Below are 22928 nucleotides of genomic sequence, written 5' to 3'. Positions count from 1 at the left end.
ATGCCAGAATCCATGTTCCCTGTACCCTCATGCCCCCAATACCACTCCACAGCCACTCACCCTATATCTATGATGGGCAGAGATCAAGGCCTTCTTGAAATTCACATTTTTTTTTGAGTATCACACTGAAAAAACACACTCTTCAAAACAATTCCGAAAACACTAAATTCATTCAAGTGGTTGATGCGTTGTAAAAACAACCATTTATTTCATTAATCTCGTCAAAGACAGCTAATCCTTTAATAACATCTTTAAAACGGCAATCAAAATGTGCAACCAGTCCTCTGCTGAAATAAGTTGTTCTTGAATGTTTTGGGCTAAGTCATAATAACAGACCAGGGGAAAAATAACAAATCAATTCATTGAAACTGAAAAAACAACAACAAATTTATCCATGTACACAAGGGGACAGATTTTCATCCCCCAATGAAGGGGAAAATTGAGCCACATGCTAGTGTGTGTTTTTAAAGTCCCTTAAAAAAAACTTACACCTGCAGAATTTATGACCACTTTTTTTGTGAAAATCTTCTGAGGTGTCAGCAATATGCTGAAATAAAACATGAAACATTTTCACAGCATAACAAACACTGGTTTGTAAAGTAGTTGTGCTTTTAATGCAGTCATCCATCATAAAGTGATATCCTGTAAAGTTAAAAATTGACAATTCCTTTGACCAAAATTTTGCAAGTGATGAATTGATTTACAGTACACTTTCATTGCAGAAACTGCTACAACGTATTCAAAAATATATTTAAAAAGTGTTAGTAAACTCTGCTTGTCACATTTAGTACTGTGAGTTAAATAGACAGATAGCTCTGAATGTGAAAAAGTCTCCACATCTCGATACAAAATCTCAAAGACCCTATTATCTCCATTGACTAATGAGTAACTTGCTTGCAATAGTGAGGATACTATCTGTTTGTCAATTTAAGGCTTTTACAGTTGCAATGATGTTGTAATAGCTGTGATCATTATGAATGGTTGGCTGAGTTCCAAACAACTCTGGGAATGGGGTAGAAAGCCAGAAATCAAGACTATTTCACCATTTTCAAATAGTTTCCCAGTCAACCTTACTGGCCACAATGTGGGACTGTGTGTTTAATGACCACAGTCAACTCTAGCTCCACCAGACGCCAAAAGCAGAACATTATCATTAACCACCATTAATGGCTGTAGAATAATTGTTAACTGTACATCAGAAATAAATTAAAGTACTAGTCACACCAAATACAAGCCAAGGGCAAGAGACTATGGAAGGAATAAAATAAACAGAGGCAGAAGTTGCTGGAAAAACTCAACAAATCTGGCAGCATGTGTGGAGAGAAAACAATGTCCAATGACCTTTCTTTAGAACTATGGAATAGAAACTGAGAAAACTTAGCTCTGTATAAATTTTCTAAATCAATTTGGAATAGTAAGTTGCTCCTTTAACACTGATGCCTTCAAATAATTGAAATAAACTATTAAAATGCTTCAGAGAAAATTAATTCTTTGTAAAAAAAATTATGGAGCTTGAAACTGTTTCTTGCAATATTAATATTGTCTGAAGAGTGAATGGACAAAATATTAAAGTTACAGAGAGGCCATTTAGGCACAAAATTAGAAATAGACTTTTCTACACTAACAGTAGTAGAAATCTGAAATTATCGCTATATATGAGTGGTTAATTAAAACTTAAAAACATTTTTTTTGTTGGGAAGGCCGTCAAGTGTAATGAATGGGTTTTGGAAGACAGTCTAATTGAATGGCAGAGCAGGGCAGAGGGGTTGAAAGGCCTACACCTGTTGCTATGCATTTATTTATATGAAGATCTTCTTGTCTGTTAGATGCTCATTGCATGTAGACACTGAAAATAAATTTGGTGCATTCCTTATTCTAAGGGATATACATTTTCCATCAGAACATGTCAACACGTTTGTTGCTAATGGTGCACCATAATAATTCAGAGGTGGTAACATTATGCAGTCATTACAGGCCAGGAGTGGCCCCTCAAATCCACATACAGCAATTCTATCAGTCCCATCCTCCTGTTCTGTTGCTGCAGTTCGTTAATTTTATTTCCACCAAGTGTCAATCTAATTTACTTCTGAAACCGTTCAGGGTCTCTGATTCCAAGGTGCAACAGGTGGTTAACTCTTCGGTCATAAATTCTGTTTACTTGTCGAGGTGGAGTTATTCCTCAAAGGCCCACCAATATTGCCATGATTGTAATTTCAGCCTCCCGACATGTTATTCACTCAAATCTTGTATTATGTAGGTGGGCAAAACGTTGATATCAATGAAGCAATGCAGTGTATGATCCACGTGCAGGATTTTGAATTCTTGGACATTACATTCGAAGAGTCTCAATACAATTTTTGAGGAAAGGTAGTCACATGTTGACTTGTAAGTTGTGTGTTTGTCAGGGCTAACACGTTTAGTACATAAGGTCAGCCCCCCCATCACTTGAATCTGCATGTTTTGATTTGAAGAAAGGGAATTGAATTCCAGCTAATCTGATGAGCAGTATGTTGATAAAATGCATCGTTGTGCAAACAAGGAGAAGCCAGAAGGAATACCCAAAAACTTCAGTCTGCGTCTTGAAGACAAAGTTTGACTCTTTGTAGTTTGAAATCTTCTCAGACAAGCGATGAATTTTTACTTCGGATGTAAACAGTATCATTACCATAAAACCGCAGGAACCTGATGGAAAGAAAAATTTGAATTCCTGGCCCCAACCATCAGTCCATGCAACTTCACTACAAGACCATACAACACTGGAGCAGAAGTAGACCATTTGGCCCATCGACCCTGCTCCGCCTTTTAATAAGGTCATGGCTGATCTGGGAATCCTCAACTCTACTTTCCTGCCCTCCCCCCCCATACCCTTGATTCTTTTACCATTAAAAATATCTGTCACAGCCTTGAGTATATTTAATGACCCAATCTCAACAGTCCTGTGTGGTAAAGAATTTCACAGATTCTTTACCCTCTGAGAAAAGAAATTTCTCCTCATCCCTGTCAAGTCTTGTATGTTTCAATAAGTTCACCTCTCATTCTTCTATATTGCAATGAGCTCAGGACCAATATTTTCTCCTTATGAATCAGTCTCCCAGTATCTGGTATCAGCCTAGTGAACCTTCTGTAGACCATCTCCAACACTAATTTATGTTTGCTTTCAATACTAGTCCAATAACCTAGCTAATGTACCCTATACTGTATCAGGCTTGCATTTATTTGCTGCTTTGTCCTGCTTCAATTTTGTGGGTCTGAGACTTTAGCTGGCATCTGTTTATCTCAAGGTTTATTCTAATTCCAGCATTGTAGCAGCCACAAAGCTCATTTCGACAAATTTGCTGTAAGCCATGGCTCAGTGGCTACATTCTCATGGGTGAGCCAGATAGTTTTGTTGGGGCAATTCCTGAAGCAGAAATCTGACCATGAGTGGCTGACACTTCAGCATGGTGCGTCAGAGCGTGCTGCACTGTCACAGGTGAAACTGAAAACTTTTTTGAAAGTACATTGAACCAAGACCCAGAACATAGAATAGTATAGCACAGAAACAGGCCATTCAGCCCACAATCCTGTGTGAACATGGACACTAACTTAAACTAATCCTTTCTGCCTGCCCATGGTCCATATCCTTCCATTGCTTGCTTATTTATGTGCTAATGTAAAAATCCCTTAAACATCCCTACCATATTTGCCTCCACCACCACTAATGGCAGTGTGTTCCAAACTCCTACCATTCTCTATGTAAAAAACTGGCCCCTCACAACTCCTTTGAACTTTCCCCTCTTACCTTAAATGCAAGTCCTGTAACATTAGACATTTCAAAGAACATAGAATATAGAGCAGCACAGTGCTGTACAGGCCCTTTGGTCCACGATGTTATCCTACTAAAATCAAACTAACTTGCATACCCTACATTTTACTACCCTCCAGATGCCTATACAAGAATTGCTTAAATGTCTCTAAAGTGTCTGACTCCACTACCACTGCCGGCAGCGCATTCCACATGCCCACCACTCTCTGTGTGAAGAACCTTATTCTGACATCTCTCCTATACCTTCTTCCAATCACCTTAAAATTATGCCATCTCGTAATAGTCATTTCTGCTGTGGGAAAGTCTCTGACCATCCACTCTATCTATGCCTCTCGTCATCTTGTACACAAACTCTGGGAATCTGGGAAAAAGATTCTGACTGTCAACCCTTTGTATGCCTCTCATAATTCTATTAACTGCTCTAGAGAACACAACCCTAGTCTGCCCAGCCTCTCCTTATGGTTCTTACCCTCTAATCCGGGCAATATCCTGGCAAATCTCTTCTGCACCCATTCCAAAGTCTCCACATCCTTCCTATAATATGGCAACCAGAACTGAATGCAATACTCTTAAGTGCGACCTAAGCAACTGTATAAACCAGCAACATCACTTCCTGATTCTTGCACTCAGTACCTCGACCAATAAAGGCAAGCATGCCATATGCCTTCTTTAACCACACTATCTACTTGTGTGGCCACTTTCAGGAAGCTATGGACTAGGACCATCCCTCTGCACATCAATGCTGTTCAAGGTCCTGCCATTAACTCTACACTTTCCCTTAACATGATCTATGCTAAGGGTAAGTGATCCTGTGGCAATATTGAGAGAAAAACTGGTGTCCTAATTATCTGATCATTTATTGATACCTGTGGGAGCTTGCTGTGTAGCATTATATAAGCATATTCAATTTTAAGACTGGGAATTTTTTTTTAAATTAACTCAATCTGAGCCAAGACAAAGAAACAACACTCTCACCATTATTCCAACTTCATCTTTCCAGTGATCTCACTTTGGTGAAAAAGAGCAATTCCTTGCAAATCCCTACAATACTTACAGGCGATGGTATTCCAGAGGAACAAGCCATTCGGACCATGGAGGGTCTCATATGGTCTTCCAAATGCATTGAACATAAAGAATCCAGCTGCCACCAAGGCAAATACAATGACCACAGCAGAAAATAGTATTACAGCAACATGAAGACCTGCAGGTATCACATCCAAGAGTGTTGGAAAAACTGAAAAATAGAAATAGCAATTGTTAAGACATGACTGTCCTGGACTGTTGTTTGCAGATTGTGCTGAGGCATTTGCATGACAAGGTTTTTCTTTCATTTTTCCAATTTCAACTTCTGCTTGCCTGGATAATTGCGGCTCCAACATCATTTGAGGAGCTCAACAACAAAGCAACCTGCTTGATTGGCACCACCTTCAACATTCAACACCACTGTACAATGGCTGCAGTTGTCCCATATACAAGATGCAACACAATCATTTGCTCTAAGCTCCTTTGACAACACTTTCTAAACCCATAACCTCTACCACCTAGAAGGACAGGGCTAACAGGCATATGGGAATGTGACCCACTTCAAGTTCCCCTCCGAGTTACACAGCATCCCACTCTATAATGATAGGCGGATACTAATATCAGCCAAATATTAAATACCACAAACCCCATGCAATCCACTTTTGTCCTGTCCACTTTTCATTTTGACAAGGCTGGGACACAGAGGCATTTGACTAATCCAGAAGGTGAAATTCTCATTTAAACATTTTCGTGAATTAAAACTTCAGAGCATTCAGACAAGAACTCCTCCATGCATTGACAAATCCTGCCTCTGGTAAATATTGGGACAAATTGTGCTTTTCCCTGACACCTCAAGGATTAAGCAATGACCAAGTTGAAGCTAGAGAACTGATAATCCATTGAATGCATTTTTATGGAGGTTAGGAAAAGGAACAAGGAAGGCAGCTGGGCATCAGGAATAACCCAATTTTAATTGTAGAGTAGTTGTTTTAACATGTAATAGCAACTATTTTTAAAACACAAATTGTCATTAATAGGGATTGTCATTCACACGCACATATGATTTATTTTATACTGAAAAGAAAAACAACAGGGTGAATGAATATCCCTTCTAAATGCTTTCAGTATGATAGACTCCAGCTGCTTTTCTTGTCACTGAAATTTTATACTGAGATTACTTCTGATCCATAGGTTGTCAAGATCTTATATGATATCAACAATGACAGACAGGTGAAATTATTTAATTTCCAGCCAATATTTTAGCAGCTCACAGTTTGTTACCCTGCACCGCAAGGGCAACATTGCTCCTTTTCGCTTGCACAGAGCTGCTGTCAGACAGAATCAGGTTCCTACACGGCCATTGAATATGTGACATGCATAGAGCGGAATTAATAATCCGTAACCTCAATTAGATTGTGTAACTCTGCAGCAAGGGCTTTGTTTATGTGTGTGCTTGCGTTGTAAATGCATTCAACAGGAGATGGTGGCAACCCTTTGGGTCTTAACAACAATTGGGAATAGTCGTCATCATCACCGAGATAGACTTTCAATTCCGGATTGATACATGGATTTTAAATTCCATCAGCTTCTGTGGTGAGATTTGAACACATGTCCCTGGACCATTAGGCTGGGCTTTTGGATTATTAGGCCAGTGACATTCCCACTTTCTCACAATCTCTTTGGCAAGGCCTCTAAACAGGGCACTGAGCTTGCTTCCTGGCCAATGAGGTGATGTATATTCAAATAAAAACCAAAAGAACTGCGGATGCTGTAAATCAGGAACAAAAACAAAGTTGCTGGAAAAACTCAGCAGGTCTGGCAGCATCTGTGAAGGTAAAAACAGAGTTAACGTTTCAGGTCCGGTGACCCTTCCTCAGAGCTGAGGAAGAGTCACCGGACCCGAAACGTTAACACTGTTTTCTCCTCCACAGAGGCTGCCAGACCTGCTGAGTTTTTCCAGCAACTTTGTTTTTGTTCCTGATGTATATTCAAAAATGACATCACAGAACCAACATAGTTGGGCATGGGACTGGGACCCGGAATTCACTCCAGTATTGGGATCCGGAACCTTCCAAAACTTGCTGTGGGATCGACTGAGCTCATAACCATTGATACAATCCACAAAACGCCAAATCATTAGTTAGCAATGGGCAGACCCTACAGTGTTCATTCTTTGTTTTCCTGTGGGGAAGCAATTGGTCATCATGGGCTGAAGGGAATCAAGCTGGATCTTCAATGGCGGTGGTGGTAATTGGGGATGGGTGGGCAGCAATTGTTGATAACACTAATTCTCAAATCATTTAGTTTCGACTACGAGCTCAGTAAAACAAAATTTCATCACCTTTTGATGAATTTTTGAGGCAAACAACTAGATGGAGGGAAGAAAATTGGCAGAGATTCAGGGCAAAAAGAAGGAACTAGATTTTTACTGGTGTAGAAACAATGGGCTGAACAGCCTTCTTCTACACCATAACAATTTTGCGATTCTTTTAGCTGCAATTGGAGAGAGCTACCAAGGACCTTGCAAACAGAATTACCTATTTCTGCAGTGGAACGACTCTATGATTCGAAGTTCAAGTAATTATATACTGAGGGGGTTACTAACCTTGGACACAGGAATATGTTGGATGCAATGGAATTGGTTGCTTGCTGCATACAAGACCCACATTTACTTTCTATTGAAATAAATGGAACAGAATCGAACACAGTTGGAGTGTTTAACAAGCAACCAATTTGATAGCTCCCATTTCATACCATCACCAGGGTTTAAATTACTTCATACAATTTCCTTTATTATTTGTGAAAGTTAGAAACTTAGTTCTTTAAAAAAGTGATGAAAATTATTATTCGCAGCAGTTTTATTGCATGTGGTTCAGTCACCATTTGGAAGCAACCACCTTCTAAAAGTTTCAAAAAGATTACTTTCTATTGCATTCAGTCCTATTAGCTTATTTAGTTTCTCCTATTCAACGCAACTTTCATTTGTCATTAATTCACTTAAGTACACCTTTGTGACAGCTCTTTTGTAAACAGGCCACTAGAATAGTGTTGCTTGAGGATTACATTGACTTCACCTGTTTTTGCAGTGTGTCAAACAAACTGTCAGTCAGGAATAAACTGCCCTTCCTTATTTACTTTTTTAAATTAACTTGCCTTATCGTTGTTCACAAACCATGTCAGTTTTATCAAATGTCATTTGGCAAAGAACAATTGGCTTGAATTTAAATGTGCTGATGAGCACCAAGTGGGAGTTACCGGGCAGATTAGGAATGCTGAAAAATAAAGCAGGTAAAAGTCAAACTGCCAACTATACTTCAATTCTATTCATTTACGGGAAAGAAGTTTTAATTCCTTAATGCTTTACCTGAAGTCTCCATTTTGGACCAAAATAAGATAAATGTTATAATTTCACAGTGAACTAGTAGCATGCATAATACACAAATGAGGAATAGCAGTAGACTGGAGATTGTGACCATCACAAAATTTTTCACAAATAATATTCCTTCAACAAAAACTTGCACAAGTGCACAATGCACTGTTTATCAAGCCCTCTGTGCTAACAGTTGTTGCTAATTGTTGAAGAGTGTCAACTTGTTATAAAACAGTTTGTACGAAAATTAAATTGAATTGATGAAGCAACGAGAAAATGTTGAACATATTTTAATGGTCGGCTCAGCCTAAAGTGCAGTGTGGCAATGCCTTGTCTGTGAAAGACGAGGCCACAAACTAGTGGGTGGAACAGGAACCACAGAAAGCAAAGTAAAAGTCATTAACTCCTTTAAAAAGGAACTGTTTAATTATTTGTTAGGGATTGGAGATTATTGGTGCATGAGTTGTGGTTGGGTAGTTTGCTGCTATCATTCTTTTTTCCCTTCCTGGGTCAACTTGGTTACGGTAGTAGAGGGTCATAATTCTCGTACACTTGCTATGGAAAAGGATACACCTGATCTAAAAGTTAACGGTATAAATTAGATTTTGGCCAATTTTGACAGTATTAGGCAAAAACTTTCAAAAGTTGATTTGGAGAGACTATGAACAGGCAAAGGGATGGTTGGAAAGTGGGAGGCCTTCACAAATGAAAGAGTGAGAATTCACAGACAGTATTTTCCTGTTAGTGCAAATAGAAAGGCAGGTAGGTTTAGGGAATGCTAGACGGCTAGAAAAATTGAGGTTCTGGTCAAGAAAAAGGAGGCATATGGCAGGTATAGACGGCTGGGATTGAGTGAATCCCTAGAATAATATAAGAGCAGAAGGAGCATACTTGAGAGGGAAATCAGGAGAGCAAAAAGGGGACATGAAATATATTTGGCAAATAGGGTTAAGGCAAGTCCAAAGAGATTATAAAAATACATTAAAGGCAGAAGAGTAACAATGGAGAGAGTAAGGCCCCTTAAAGACCAACAAGACTGTCTATGTGTGGACCCACAGGATGTAGGTGAGATACTAAATGAATATTTTGCGTCAGTATTTACTGTGGAGAAGGATATGGAAGCTAGGGACCTTGGGGAAATAAACCGTGATGTATTGAAAGGTGTGCATATTACAGAAGAGGAGGTGCTGAATGTCTTAAAATGCATCAAGGCGTATAAATCCAGGGACCCAATCAGGTGTATCCCACAGCTTTGTGGGAAACCAGGCAAGAGATTGCTGGATAGTAGGAGATAGTAGGAACTGCAGATGGTGGAGAATCTAAGATAACAAGGCTTAGAGCTGGATGAACACAGCAGACCAAGCAGCTTCAGAGGAGCAGGAAAGCTGACGTTTCAGGGCTAGACCCTTCTTCAGAAATGGGGGAGGGGAAGGAGATTCTGAAATAAATAGGGAGAGAGGGGGAGGCAGATAGAACATGGATAAGGAAGAAGGTAGGTGGAGAGGAGACAGACCGGTCAAAGAGGCGGGGTTGGAGCCAATAAAGGTGAATGTCGGTGGGAAGTTAGGGAAAGAATAGGTTGGTCCAGGGAGGACGGACAGGTCAAGGGGGCGGGGTGAGGTTAGTAGGAAGGAAATGGGGGTACGGCTTGAAGTGGGAGGAGGGGATAGGTGAGAGGAAGAACAGGTTAGGGAGGCGAGGATGAGCTGGGCTGGTTTTGGCATGCAGTGGGGGGAGGGGAGGTTTTGAAGCTTGTGAATTCCACATTGATACCATTGGACTGCAGGGTTCCCAAGCGAAATATGAGTTGCTGTTCCTGCAACCTTCAGGTAGCATCGTTGCGGCACTGCAGGAGGCCCAGGATGAACATGTCGTCTAAGGAATGGGAGGGGGAGTTGAAATGGTTTGCGACTGGGAGTTCAGTGCGAACCGAACGCAGGTGCTCTGCAAAGCAGTCCCCAAGCCTCTGCTTAGTTTCCCTGATGTAGAGGAGGCCCCATCTGGAAAAGTGGATGCAATATACAACATTAGCAGATGTGCAGGTGAACATCTGCTTGATGTGGAAAGTCTTCTTGGGGCCTGGAATGGAAGTGAGGTGTAGGGGCGGTTGCAGGGAAATGTGCCAGGTACAGTGGGACTGGGGGGTGCAGTGTGGAGCAGACAAGGGAGTAACGGAGAGAGTGCTCCCTCTGGAAAACAGATAAGGGTGGGGAGGGAAAAATGTCTTTGGTAGTGGGGTCAGATTGCAGATGGTGGAAGTGTCAGAGAATCCGGAGATTGGTGGGGTGGTATGTGAGGACAAGGGGGATTCTGTTTTGGTTGTTATTGCATGAGGGGGTGTGAGGGATGAGTTGCAGGAAATGCGGGAGACATGGTCGAGGGTGTTCTCGACCACTGAGCGGGGAAAGTTGCGGTCCTTGAAAAACGAGGACATTAAGAGATTGCTGGACATTTGCTGAGATATTTGTATCATCGATCGCCATTGGTGAAGTCTGGAACACTGGTCCAATGTGATCCCATTATTGAGGAAAGGTGGTAAGGAAAAGCCAGGAGATTGTAGACTGGTGAGCATTACGTCAGTGATGGGTAGTTTGTTGGAGGGGATTTTGCAGGACAGGATCTACATGCATAAGGCAAGGATTGATTAGAAGTAGTCAGCATAGCTTTGTGCAAGGAAATTTGTGTCTAACTAGCTTATTGAGTTTTTTGAAAAGATTACGAAGAAGATTGATGAAAGCACAATGGCAGATGTTGTCTATATGGACTTCAGTAAAGCATTTGACAAGGTTCTGCATGAACCTTGCTTAGCAAGGTTAGGTCATGTGATATCCAGTGGGAGTTAACCAATTGGATACAAAATTGGCTTGAAGGTAGGAGACAGAGGGTAGTGTAGAGAGTTTTTCGGACTGAACGCCCGTGACCAGCAGTGCTGGGTCCACTGCTTTTTTTGTCATTTATATAAACGATTTGGATGTAAATACAGGAGGTACAGTTGGCAAGCTTGTAGATGACACAAAAATCGGAGATGTAATGAACAGTGAAGAAGGTTATCTCAGAGTATAACAGGACATTAATCAGATGGGCCAATAAGCTGCAGATGGAATTTAATTTTGATGAATGTGAGGTGTTGCATTTGGTAAGGCAAATCAGGAGAGGACTTATACAGTTAATGGTAGGACCCTGGGGAGTGTTGCCGAACCTAAGGGTGCAGGTGCATACCTCCTTGAAAGTGGAATTGCAGGTCGACAGGGTGATGAAGAAGGCGTTCGGTACATTTGCCTTCATTGGTCAGTGCTTGAGTATAGGAGTTGCGACATCATGTAGCAGCCATACAGGACATTGGTGAGACTACCTTTAGAATAGTGTGTTCAATTCTGGTCTCCCTGCTATAGCAAACATGTTGTTAAACTTGAGAAAAGAGTTACAAGGATGTTGCAGCGATTGGAGGTTTTGAGCTATCGGGAGAGACTGGACACACTACGGCCTTCTTCCCCGGAGCATCAGAGGTTGAGGGGTTACCTTATAGAGCTTTATAAAGTCATGAGAGGCCTAAATAGGATGAATAGCCAAGTTCTTTATCCCAAGATAGGGGAGTTCAAAACAAGGTGGCATGGGCTTAAGATGCAGAAGGTGGTGCATATATGAAACAAGCCATCAGAGGAGGTGGTGGAAGCTGGTATAATTACAACATTTAAAAGGCATCTCATGAATAAGAAGGTTTAGAGAGATATAGGCCAAATGTTGGCAAATGAGGCTGGATCAGTTTAGGATAGATGGCTGGTAAGAAGAGTTGGACTGAAAGGTCTATTTTTGTGCTATATGACTCTATGAATTTGTCCAGCAATTTTTGTTTTTGCTCCAGATCTGGAATTAAAAGCTGGTTTTAGAGACGGTGACATGAAATTATCAGGATTTGTTGCAAAATCTCATCTGTTTCTCTAGGGAAGGGAATCTGCTTTCCTTATCTGGTCTGGCCTACATGTGACTCCAGATCCACATAATGTGGATGCCTCTAAACTGCGCTCTAAAATGGCTGCGCAAGCCACTCATTTTAAGAATAATTCAGGATTGTTTATTATTATTATTTCATTATTCCAACTTGAAGATGACAGAAAAACCAAAATAGTTATTCATGATTCATCGATGTAGAATTAATTTATGTATTAAAAGTGAGTAATAGTTCACGCCTGGGAAATATCTTCCCTTAATGTGAAATAAGATCAATGTGAGAGGGCAGTTTCAAAAGGAGATGTGAAGGAACATAATTAGTTTAATTTAAATAACAAAGTCCTAGCTTCATCTGTCGCTGACTTGAAATGATGAGGCCAATGTTGATGGAAATTTAAATTGGTCATAAGTCAATTTTTTTAAAAGATGAGTTTACAACAGATTATTATTTGCAGAATACTAAATCTTTTGGAGTATTTTTCCACGCTGAATGTGTGAGCTAAAAACAAGAAGGACATTTCCAATAAAAGCAGAGTACTGCACTCCTGAAGAACTGTCTTGAAATGTTAACTTTCATCTTTTTTCTCCATAGATGTCAGACCTGCTGAGTTTCTCCAGCCCTTTCTATTTTTATGAAACATATATCTAATGCAGCTGATTGTTTGAATGGGAGCATTTGGATCCTTGAGAAACAGAATTGGTGCCAGCTCAGTTTGTTTGGTCATTCTTTAGCTGCTGAATCAGAACACTGTGGCTTCCAGCCTCAGCACGGAATCTGAGCACACTTGATAGTAAGGAAATACTGCAATGCCATTCCTTTGCATGAAACATGAATCAAATCTGTCTACTTTGTTGACGTGGATGCTTAAAATCCTGTGCTGCTGTTTGAAGAAGATTAAAGGGTTATTCTGGTCAGCAGCCATCCTGTAAACCACCAATAAAAGAAGATTTATTGCTGACCATTTTGTTACTATTTAGTTACTATTTAATGGGCAATACAGTGTACCAGACAGGCACCATGCTTGCTTATGTGTCAGTAAAGAAGATTAAAGGGTTATTCTGGTCAACAGCCCTCCTGTAAAACACCTAAGAAAGAAGATTTATTGCTGACCATTTTGTTACTATTTAATGGGCAATACAGTGTACCATACTCTTTGCTTATGTGTCAGTGTTAAATTCAGAATGTCCTGAAGGGTATAATACAAGAGGTGCATCAATCCACATTTGTTTCCATTCATAACTCTGCTTTAAGGTTAAACTGACGAGCTTACAAAAACAACGGGTTTAACGGATGTGATGTTTGCTGTTGTCTTTCAAATTATACTGCAACAGCCACTGGCTCAACATGACCTGACTAACCTGGAGAGGTCACTTGCAGACGGATTGAGTGACCCCTCAGATTTCCTTCAAGACATCAGTTAGCCAATCGATAAATTTCCAGGGATGTTTTTGCTTCATTGTAAACCTAACTTGTGGGATTTGACTGTGAGCTGCTAATTCTGTGTCACGTTTCTATGCTTGCAAGCCGAATGGTCTTTATTGCCTCCAGCATTTAATCACTCCTGAGGGAATATTTCTCCAGAGCGATCTGAATTTTGATGACCTGCAACATCTGCTTGGCATTTCCAAAGCAATTCTAAAATCAGCCTGGTAACTTCAATTTACTAAGTTAAGTACTTTGTTGCAACATGCTTTTGTAACCCTTCTTGCAACTTAATGGATTCACTCTAGCCCCCTTCAATGAAGTATTTTTAGAAGGAAATGTTTCTCTAAAGGAGAGGTATGTTTCACTTTGATGTTGCTGATAGTTTTTATATTGCAGACAATGTGGCAATGTAAAAATACAATTCTAAAAAGCAACTTTTTCAAATGATTAAAATAAAAACAACAGCATAAACTGCAAGGTGATATAATGGGAAACTGTGTTTGAACTCAGTCTCGGTCTGGGAGATGCAATGCTGCTTTCTGACTGGCGTGATCATATCTAATTCTGCGAATAGGAAGCTAAAATACCACGGAGTTCAAGGTAACTGGGCAAACATGTTATGAACAAATCAACTACTTATGGTAAAATATTTGTGCCAAAAGTGTAATTTTTTAAATTCATTCATGGGACTGGGGCAACATTTATTGCCCTTCCCTAGTTGCCCTTGAGAAGGTGGTGATGAGCTGGCTTCTTGAACCACGTCATGTGATCTCTGACCTTGCCCACCCCAGTCCAACACCAACACCTCCACATCACTTCTTGAACCACAACAGTCTATGTGCTGTAGGTAGACCCGCAATGCCCTTAGGGAAGGAATTCCAGGACTTCGGCCTAACAACACTGAAGGAATGACGATATATTCCCAAGTCAGAATTTAAGTGGCTTTGAGGGAAACATGAAGGTGATAGCGTCCCCATGTATCTGCTGCCCTTGCCTTTCTGGATGGCAGCAGCTGTGGGTCTGAAAGGTGTTGTCTAAGAAATCTTGGTAAATTTCTGTAGCACATCTTGTGAGTGGTACACACTGCTGCTACTGAGTGTCGGTGGTGGAGGGAGTGGATATTTGTGGACATGGGGCCAATCAAGCGGGCTGCTTTGTCCTGAATGATATCAAGCTTCTTGAGTATCATTGGAGCTGCATCCAGACAAGTAGGGAGTATTTGATTACACTCCTGACTTGTGCCTTGCTGATAGCGGATTAATTTTTGGGGAACTCACCCATGAGATGAGTTATCCAATGCAGGAAAACGAGCTTGTGATGTGGTCTTGTGGCCACTGTATTTTTGAGGCTTTTAGTTCAGTTTCTGGGCAACAGTCAACCCAAGATATTGATAATGGTGTTCCAGGGATGATGTTTAGATCCTCTCATTACAAATAGACATTGCCTGGCATTTGTGCTTGGGATGGCATGGTGGCTCAGTGGTTAGCACAGCTGCCTCACAGCACCAGGGATGCAGATTCAATTCCTGCCATAGGCAGCTGTTTGCGTTTTCTCCCAGTGTCCGCGTGGGTTTCCTCTGGGTACTCGGTTTTCCCACCACAGTCCAAAAATGTGCAGGCTGGGTGGATTGGCTGTAATAAAAATGCCCACAGTGTTGAGGGATGTGTGGATTAGGTGGGTTATGGGGGGAATGGGTCTGGGTGGGATGCTCTGAGAGTTGGTGTGGACTTGTTGGGCTGAAGAGCCTGTTTCCACACTGTGGGGATTCTATGAGCCTGAATAGGTGAACAAGGACTGCTTCAGTATTGGAAGCTTCACAAATGGTGCTGAACATTGTGCAATCATCAGCAAACAGCCCCACTTTTGACCCTATGATGGAGGGAAGGTTATTGATGAAGATAGTTGGGCCTCAGACCACTGAGTATCCTGAAGAACTCCTGAAGTTGCATTTTAGAGATGAGGTGACAGACCTCCAACAACACAGCCATTTTGCTTTGTGCCAGGTATGACTTCAACCAATAGTTAGTTCTTCCCCAATTCCCTTGGATTCCAGCTTTGCTAGATTTCCTTGGTGCCGCATCAGTCAAATGTGCCCTTGATATCAAAGGCAGTCACTCTTACCTAGGTTCTGGAATTCAGCTCTTGTGGCCCAGGTTTAATTTGATCCACCAATTATTCCTTAGTTACAGTGTCATAATGGCCATTTTTAATTTTGCTCAAATTGGTTTATAGCTTTGCCAAATGAGGATTAAAATGTGTGGAGCTCTTGCGGCCCAGTGGCTGTGAAAGAGCCTTTAGGACAGAGGGCCTGGGTTTGGGTCATACCTGCCCCGTAGGTGTGTGCCATTACATGTTTGAACAAGTTGATTAAAAATAATTATGAAAATACGCATGATGGGCTTCTGTGGCACAGTGTTGATGTTTCTGACTCTGGGCTAGAAGGTCTGGATTCATCCTGGAGTCACAGAATTGTTACAGTGCCAAAAGAGGCCATTCAGCCCAGCATGCCAGCACCAGTTTTATTCCCTGGTGCTAATCCCCTGCCTTTTCTTCACATCTCTACACTCAATTTCTGTCAAAAATGCATTCACAAAATGGAGGGGTGTCCCAACATGTCTGAGCAGGTTTATCAAACATAAATTAAATCTTATGTAGAAAAGTCAGATGGAATGGAAGAAAGTTTCATGTTATGTGGTTGGTTGAAATAAAACTCTAAACTGCAAGTGTATACAGTCATATAGCACAGAAACAGACCATCTCAGTCATAATCCCAAACTAAACTAGTCTCACCTGGCTGTGTTTGGCACTAATCCCTCTAAACATTGCTTATTCATATACTTATCTAAGTGTCTTTTAAATGTTGTTACTGTACATGCAACCACCACTTTCCCTGGAAGTTCATTCCACACATGAACCACTGTGTGTAAAAATAATTGCTCCTTGTGTTTTTAAAATCTTTCTCCTCTCACTTAAAAACGTGCTCCCTTGTCTTTGAATCCCCTACCCTAGGGAAAAGACACCGACTATTCACTTTATCTATACCCCTCATTATTTTATAAATCTCTGGAAGTTTACCCCTCAACCTTCTACACTCCTGTGAAAAAAAGTCCTATCCTGCCTCTCCATAAAACTCAAACCCTCTATTCCCAGCAACATCTTTGTAAATCTCTTTTGAACCCTCTCCAACTTGCTAATATCCTTCCTAGATGCCTGAGCTTTGGTTAAAGGCATTGAACATGGGGTGAATAAGTTGGTGTAATGTGTTTCTCCAAAGCCATTCTAGATTTTGGGAAAAGAGAATAGGTCAATACTACAAAAAAACACTCAAAATTCAGCAATAGAGTCACTCAGATAGGGTGCAAGGATGAGTGGTGAGAGATACAGGAATGCAATTACAGTGGGATGGAGGAATGGAGGCAAAATGTAGGCGAGTGGCTTTTGTGACGATAACAGAGCTTACATTTTAGGGAAGATAGTAGGAACTGCCGATGCTGGAGTCTGAGATAACAAGATACAGATCTGGATAAACACAGCAGGCCAGGCAGCAACAGAGGAGATGGGCAACGGAGGCAAGTTAAGAGATGTAATCCTTAACAACTAAGTTGGCGAGCAACTGAAACTCCCCAGAGTTACCTTGCCACCAGAAACCCCACCTTGGACCCACAATTCCAATTTTAGTAGGCATTTCAGAACTGCTTTCATTGTCACACCCAGCAAAAACTGGTCAGATCTTAATTCGTGGAACCACAGAAAATTAGTGGCATAGAAACAGGGTCTTCGGCCCATTGTGTTTGTGCTGATTGAATAAACTGGCTGTCCATTCTAATCTTATTTTCCAGCTATTGGGCTGTGGCCTTGTAAGTTACTGTGCTGCAGGCTTAGATTCAGGTTCCTTTTCTGTGAACTGAGTGTTTTAGGCTCGACCATCAAACTGGGCAGTGAATTTCAGGCACCTGACATCCTCTGAATGAACAGGATTTCTACTTGACTCATCTAATCCTTCTACCAACCACTTTAAGTCTGTTCCCATCTGTTGACTGGCCTCCCCACTAAGTGAAACGGGTGTACACTATCCCAGCCCCTCATTATTTTGAATGCCTTGATTAAGTGATGCCTCAGTCTCCTCTGTTCTCAGGAAAACAAACACAGATCATTCAATCTTTCCTCATAGCTACAACGTCAAGCCCTGAAACATTCTTGTCAATGTCCTCTGTCACCTCTCTAAAGCAGCTATGTCCTTCCTGCAATGTGGTAAGCTGAACAGTACAGACCTAACCAGTATTTTCTATTGTTCCAGTATTAAACCCAGCTCTTGCACTCAGTTCTGCACCCAATGAAGGAAAGCGTCCATTATACATTCTTCACCACCTTAGCCGCCTCTCCTGCCACTTGCAAAGATCTGTGGACAGAGACACTTCAAATTCTATCACTTTCTTCCCCACTTGCAGCATCTTCTCATCAGCTGTGTATCAACTTGGTTGGTTAACTTGGACGACTGGTTTGTAACACACAGTGACATGAGCAGTGTGCGTTCAGTTTCTGCACCACCTGAGGCTACCATGGAGAACTCCCCTTTTCAACTTCTCCCCTTGCCTGAGGTGTGGTGACCCTCAGGTTAAACCATCACCAGTCATCCTTCTCTAATGAGAAAACAGCTGTATGGTTTGGTAGGATTTTGGCCGCTTCAATTTAGAACCCCACACTTCTCTGGATCAAATTCCATTTACCACTTTTTCACCCACTCAACTATACCATTGCTTTCCTGCAGTTGACAACCATCCTCTTTACTATTGAATACACAGTCAATTTTTGTATTGTCCGTGAATTTCACAATCAAGCCTCCCGCAGATCAATTAGCATCAGGTCCACACAGTGATTGCGACTGCCTCCTCTCAGACAGGAACCAATGTTTGGGAAGCTGATGAGACCCTCAAGTTTCACAGAATCCCTACAGTGAAGAAGCAGGCCATTTGGCCCATCAATTCAACTGTGACCCTCAAAATAGCATCCCACCCAGACTCAGTTCCCCCTACCCTATCCCTGTAATTCTGCATTTCCCATGGTTAACCCACTTAGCCTGCATAACCCTGGACACTATGAACATTTAGCATGGCCAATCCATCTTTGTACTGAGAAGGGGAAACTGGAACACTGGGAGGTAACCCTTACCTTTCCGCCACTCACACACTCAACACACCTAGAAAGCCCCTCCCATAAAGGATCACTGGGTAAAAACCCACTGCCCTTCTTTCCATTGGCTGACAGTTTACCGTAGCAGCCAAAAACCTATTTGTATGCTTAGGAGGCCAGAAACCTGTTTCAGAGACTGTAGGAACTGCAGATGTTGGAGAATCTGAGATAACAATGTATAAAGCTGGATGAACACAGCAGGCCAAGCAGCATCAGAGGGACAGGAAAGCTGACATTTCAGGTCGAGACCCTTCTTCAGAAAAAGGGTCTGCAGAAGGGTCTAGGCCCAAAACATCAGCCTTCCTGCTCCTCTGATGTTGCTTGGCCTGCTGCGTTCATCCAGCTCTACACATTGTTATCTCAGATTCTCCAACATCTGCAGTTCCTACTGTCTCTGAAACAGGTTTCTGTAACAGACCTGGATATTTAACCCTTTCGTCGCAGATTCCTGTCTTATCAAATTTTACATGGAAGCTTAAAGAAAGTCAAAAGGGTTAGCAACTTAATAATGACACTAACCAATTCATACAGCCACAGGTCTGGATTAATAGGGGAGATAGTACTTGTCTTCACACCTGGCTGGGCCTACATATGATGTCAGACACAGAGCAATATGGGTAAACACTAAAATAAAACAGAGCTGCAAGTACCAGAAATCCGAAACAAACCTTAACTCTGCTTTCTCTCCACAAGTGCTGCCAGACCTGCTGAGTTTCTCTAGCAAGATAACAAAATGTGAGGCTGGATGAACACAGCAGGCCAAGCAGCATCTCAGGAGCACAAAAGCTGACATTTCGGGCCTAGATCCTTCATCAGAAAAGGGGGAGGAGGAGAGTTCAGAAATAAATAGGAAGACAGGGGGAGGCAGATCAAAGATGGATAGAGGAGAAGATAGGTGGAGAGGAGATAGACAAGTTAAAGGGGAGGGGATGGAGCCAGTAGAAGTGAGTGTAGGTGGGGAGATAGGGAGGGGATAGGTCAGTCCAGGGAGGACAGACAGGTCAAGGGGGCAGGATGACGTTAGTAGGAAGGAAATGGGGGTGTGGCTTGAGGTGGGACAAGGGAATAGGTGAGAGGAAGGTTGCGGGGGGAAACGAGCTGGTCTGGTTCTGGGATGCACTAGGGGGGTGGGAGATTTTGAAGCTTGTGAAGTCCACATTGATGCCATTGGGCTGCAGGGTTCCCAAGCGGAATATGAGTTGCTGTTGCTGCAACCTTCGGGTGGTATCATTGTGGCACTGCAGGAGGCCCATGATGGACATGTCTTCTAAGGAATGGGAGGGGGAGTTGAAATGGTTCACGACTGGGAGGTGCAGTTGTTTATTGCGAACCAAGCGTAGGTGCTCTGCAAAGTGGTCCCCAAGCCTCCGCTTGGTTTCCCCGATGTAGAGGAGGCCAGATCTGGAAAAGTGGATACAGTATACCACATTAGCAGATGTGCAGATGAACATCTGCTTGATGTGGAAAGTCTTCTTGGGGCCTGGGATGGGGCTGAGGTGCAGGGGCGATTGCAGGGAAAAGTGCCAGGTGAAAAACCAAACTTGTCCTCACCCTCAACAGCTTCTATTTTGATTCCTCCCACTTTCTACAGACAAAGGGGGTGGCCATGGGCACCCGCAAGGGCCCAAGCTATGCCCGCCTCTTTGTAGGTTACGTGGAACTGGCCCAGCTCGTCCCCACCTGTTTAACCTGTTCTTCCTCTCACCTATCCCCGCCTCCCACCTCAAACAACACCCCCATTTCCTACCTACTAACCTCATCCCGCCCCCTTGACCTGTCCGTCTTCCCCAGACTGACCTATCTCCTCCCTACACTCATCTTTACTGGCTCCATCCCCACCCTTTTAACTTTCTGTCTCCTCTCTACCCATTTTCTCCTCTATCCATCTTCCATCCGCCTCCCCCTCTCTCCCCATCCTGTTCATCCAGCTCCACACTTTGTTACCCTTTTTCTGATGAAGGGTCTATGCCCGAAACGTCAGCTTTTGTGCTCCTGAGATGCTGCTTCGCCTGCTGTGTTCATCCAGCTTCACACTTTGTTTTTATCTTAAACCAATACCAGTTTTGTGTGTCTAAATAGTTTGATAAGACTACATCTGCTGTACTGATAACTGAGGCCAAAGATAATTTCTTATCAGGTGGCAGTGAGGATTTTAAAAAATTCTTACTTTAACCATTGCATTCCACAAGCTCTTAACATTAATTTCACGCAAACTGGGATCTGTAACTAAATCCAATTGAAATTGATATCTGAGCCACTGCGGTCTGAGAGATTGCAGTGGCAGAACAGAAAAAAACTCCGTGTACCCACACGTTATCTGCAGGCTCCTTCCTCCCAAGCCGCACTCCCGAAGTCTCCGTCCGTGGAAAAGCCCGTAGCTGATCAGTCCGATGAACTTTTCCAGCTCGCTGCCGGAGGCGTTGACGAGCTGGGCGCCAGTCTGACACAGGACGGTAGCTTCCACCCAGCCCTGAGTGTTCAGGGCCAGAGCCGCGGTCAGAGCAGAGGCTACACTCAGCAGGCCAGCTCCGCACAGAGTCACCTTTTTCTGGAGACTGGGCATTTCCTCTCCCTGGCGAAGAGCTCCCAGACACTGTCAGCACAGGCACCGAGCAATGGACACGCTCTGTACAAAATCATTCATTCATTCATTGACAGCACAAGATCTCTCCTTACACCCGGCGAGGGGAACCACATTTCAACTGGTTTTCAAAAGATGTTTAAAAACTCCACACGAATATGAGCATGAATGCTCCAAGAGTTAGCTGAACGTTAACAAAACCGTTCCTGCCCCGTTCCCCAGCGACAAGACAGGTCTCACGTTACACTGTGTAATGTGATAAAGGGTCCTTTTGTTCTCCACGTCTTTTCCCAGTGGCTGGGCCCCTGTCCTTCGTCTGATTGGACCACACAGTCATTTGAAAAGGGGCCTGCTGTGTTCATCCAGCCTCACATTTTATTATCTTGGATTCTCCAGCATCTGCAGTTCCCATTATCACATTTGAAAAGGGTGTTCATTCACATGGCGCCCGGAACATCAATGTTAACAAAGTGTGGGGCTGGATGAACACAGCAGGCCAAGCAGCATCTTAGGAGCACAAAAGCTGACATTTTGGGCCTAGACCCTTCATCGGAAAAGGGGGATGGGGAGAGGGTTCTTAAATAAATAGGGAGAGAGGGCCAGGCGGACTGAAGATGGACACTCTGACTGCAACAACAACCTCCTCCTCGTCGTTTCATCAGGCTTAACAGCCTCCTATCTGCTTCACTATCCACCTTCCATCATCGCCTCCCCCTGCTTCTCTATTTATTTCAGAGCCCCCTTCCTCCCCCCCCCCCCATTTCTGAAGAAGGGTCTCAACCCAAAACATCTGCTTTCTTGCTCCTCTAATGCTGCTTGGCCTGCTGTGTTTATCCATTCCTAAGAGGCTGCTTGCCTTCCAGTCTTGATAACAACCCTGTAAACTATTTTTGCAACCTTTCCAGTTTAATAATATCATAGAGTCATAGATTCATACAGCATGAAAACGGACCGCTCAGTCCAACTCATCTGGTCCAACCAGACATCCCAATTTGACCTAGTCCCATTTGGCCTATATTCCCTCTAAACCCTTCTTCTTCACATACCCTTTCAGGTAGCCTTTAAATGTTATAATTGTACCAGCCTCTGCCACTTCCTCTGGCAGCTCCTTCCATTCACACACCGCCCTCTGTGCGAAAAGTCCGTCCCCAGTTCCTTTTCAAATCTTGCTCCTCTCACCCTAAATCTATACTCTTTAGTTTTGGACTCCCCAACCCTAGAAAAAAAGACCTTGGATATTTACCCTAGTCATGCCCCTCATGATTTTACAAATTTCCATAAGGTCACCTCTCAGCCTCTGACATTCCAGGGGAAAAAAGGCCCAGCCTATTCAGCCTTTCCCTATAAGTATTGTGTGCAGCTTTGGGTCTCATATCTTGGGAAAGATGTACTGTCCCTGGAGTGGGTTCGGAGGAGGATCATGAGAACGGTCCTAGAAATGAAAAGTTTAACATATGAGGAATGTTTGAGGTCTCTGGGTCAATACTTAGTGGAGTTTAGAAGGGGGGGGTTCTAATTGAAACTTACAGAATACTGAATGATCTGAACAGAGCAGATGTTGGGAAGATGCTTCCATTGGTAGGAG

General features: G+C 42.6%; 1 protein-coding gene across 1 annotated transcript; it reads right to left on the bottom strand.

Moving 5' to 3' along the window:
* Positions 1–243: 243 nt before the first annotated feature.
* On the bottom strand, positions 244–21632 carry clrn1 (clarin 1). The gene is made up of 3 exons (XM_048542450.2): positions 21073–21632; positions 4860–5039; positions 244–2682 (listed from the first exon to the last, which is right to left on the bottom strand). Exons 1-3 carry the CDS (start codon positions 21323–21325, stop codon positions 2417–2419), a joined length of 699 nt encoding a protein of 232 aa, XP_048398407.1. The 5' UTR covers positions 21326–21632; the 3' UTR covers positions 244–2416.
* Between the last annotated feature and the right edge of the window lie 1296 nt (positions 21633–22928).

Source organism: Stegostoma tigrinum, chromosome 14 (genome assembly GCF_030684315.1).
Source record: "Stegostoma tigrinum isolate sSteTig4 chromosome 14, sSteTig4.hap1, whole genome shotgun sequence".
In the NCBI taxonomy this organism is placed as follows: Eukaryota; Metazoa; Chordata; class Chondrichthyes; order Orectolobiformes; family Stegostomatidae; genus Stegostoma; species Stegostoma tigrinum.
This window is presented reverse-complemented; position numbering and strand designations above follow the sequence as displayed.

Excerpts from the sequence above, each read along its gene's own strand:
- clrn1 (XM_048542450.2), bottom strand. The coding sequence starts at position 21,325 with ATGCCCAGTCTCCAGAAAAAGGTGACTCTGTGCGGAGCTGGCCTGCTG. Across the intron at positions 5,040-21,072 it reads AAGGAGCCTGCAGATAACGT|TTTTTCCAACACTCTTGGAT; the intron begins GTGGGTACACGG and ends TCTATTTTTCAG. Across the intron at positions 2,683-4,859 it reads CCTCTGGAATACCATCGCCT|GTTCCTGCGGTTTTATGGTA; the intron begins GTAAGTATTGTA and ends TCTTTCCATCAG.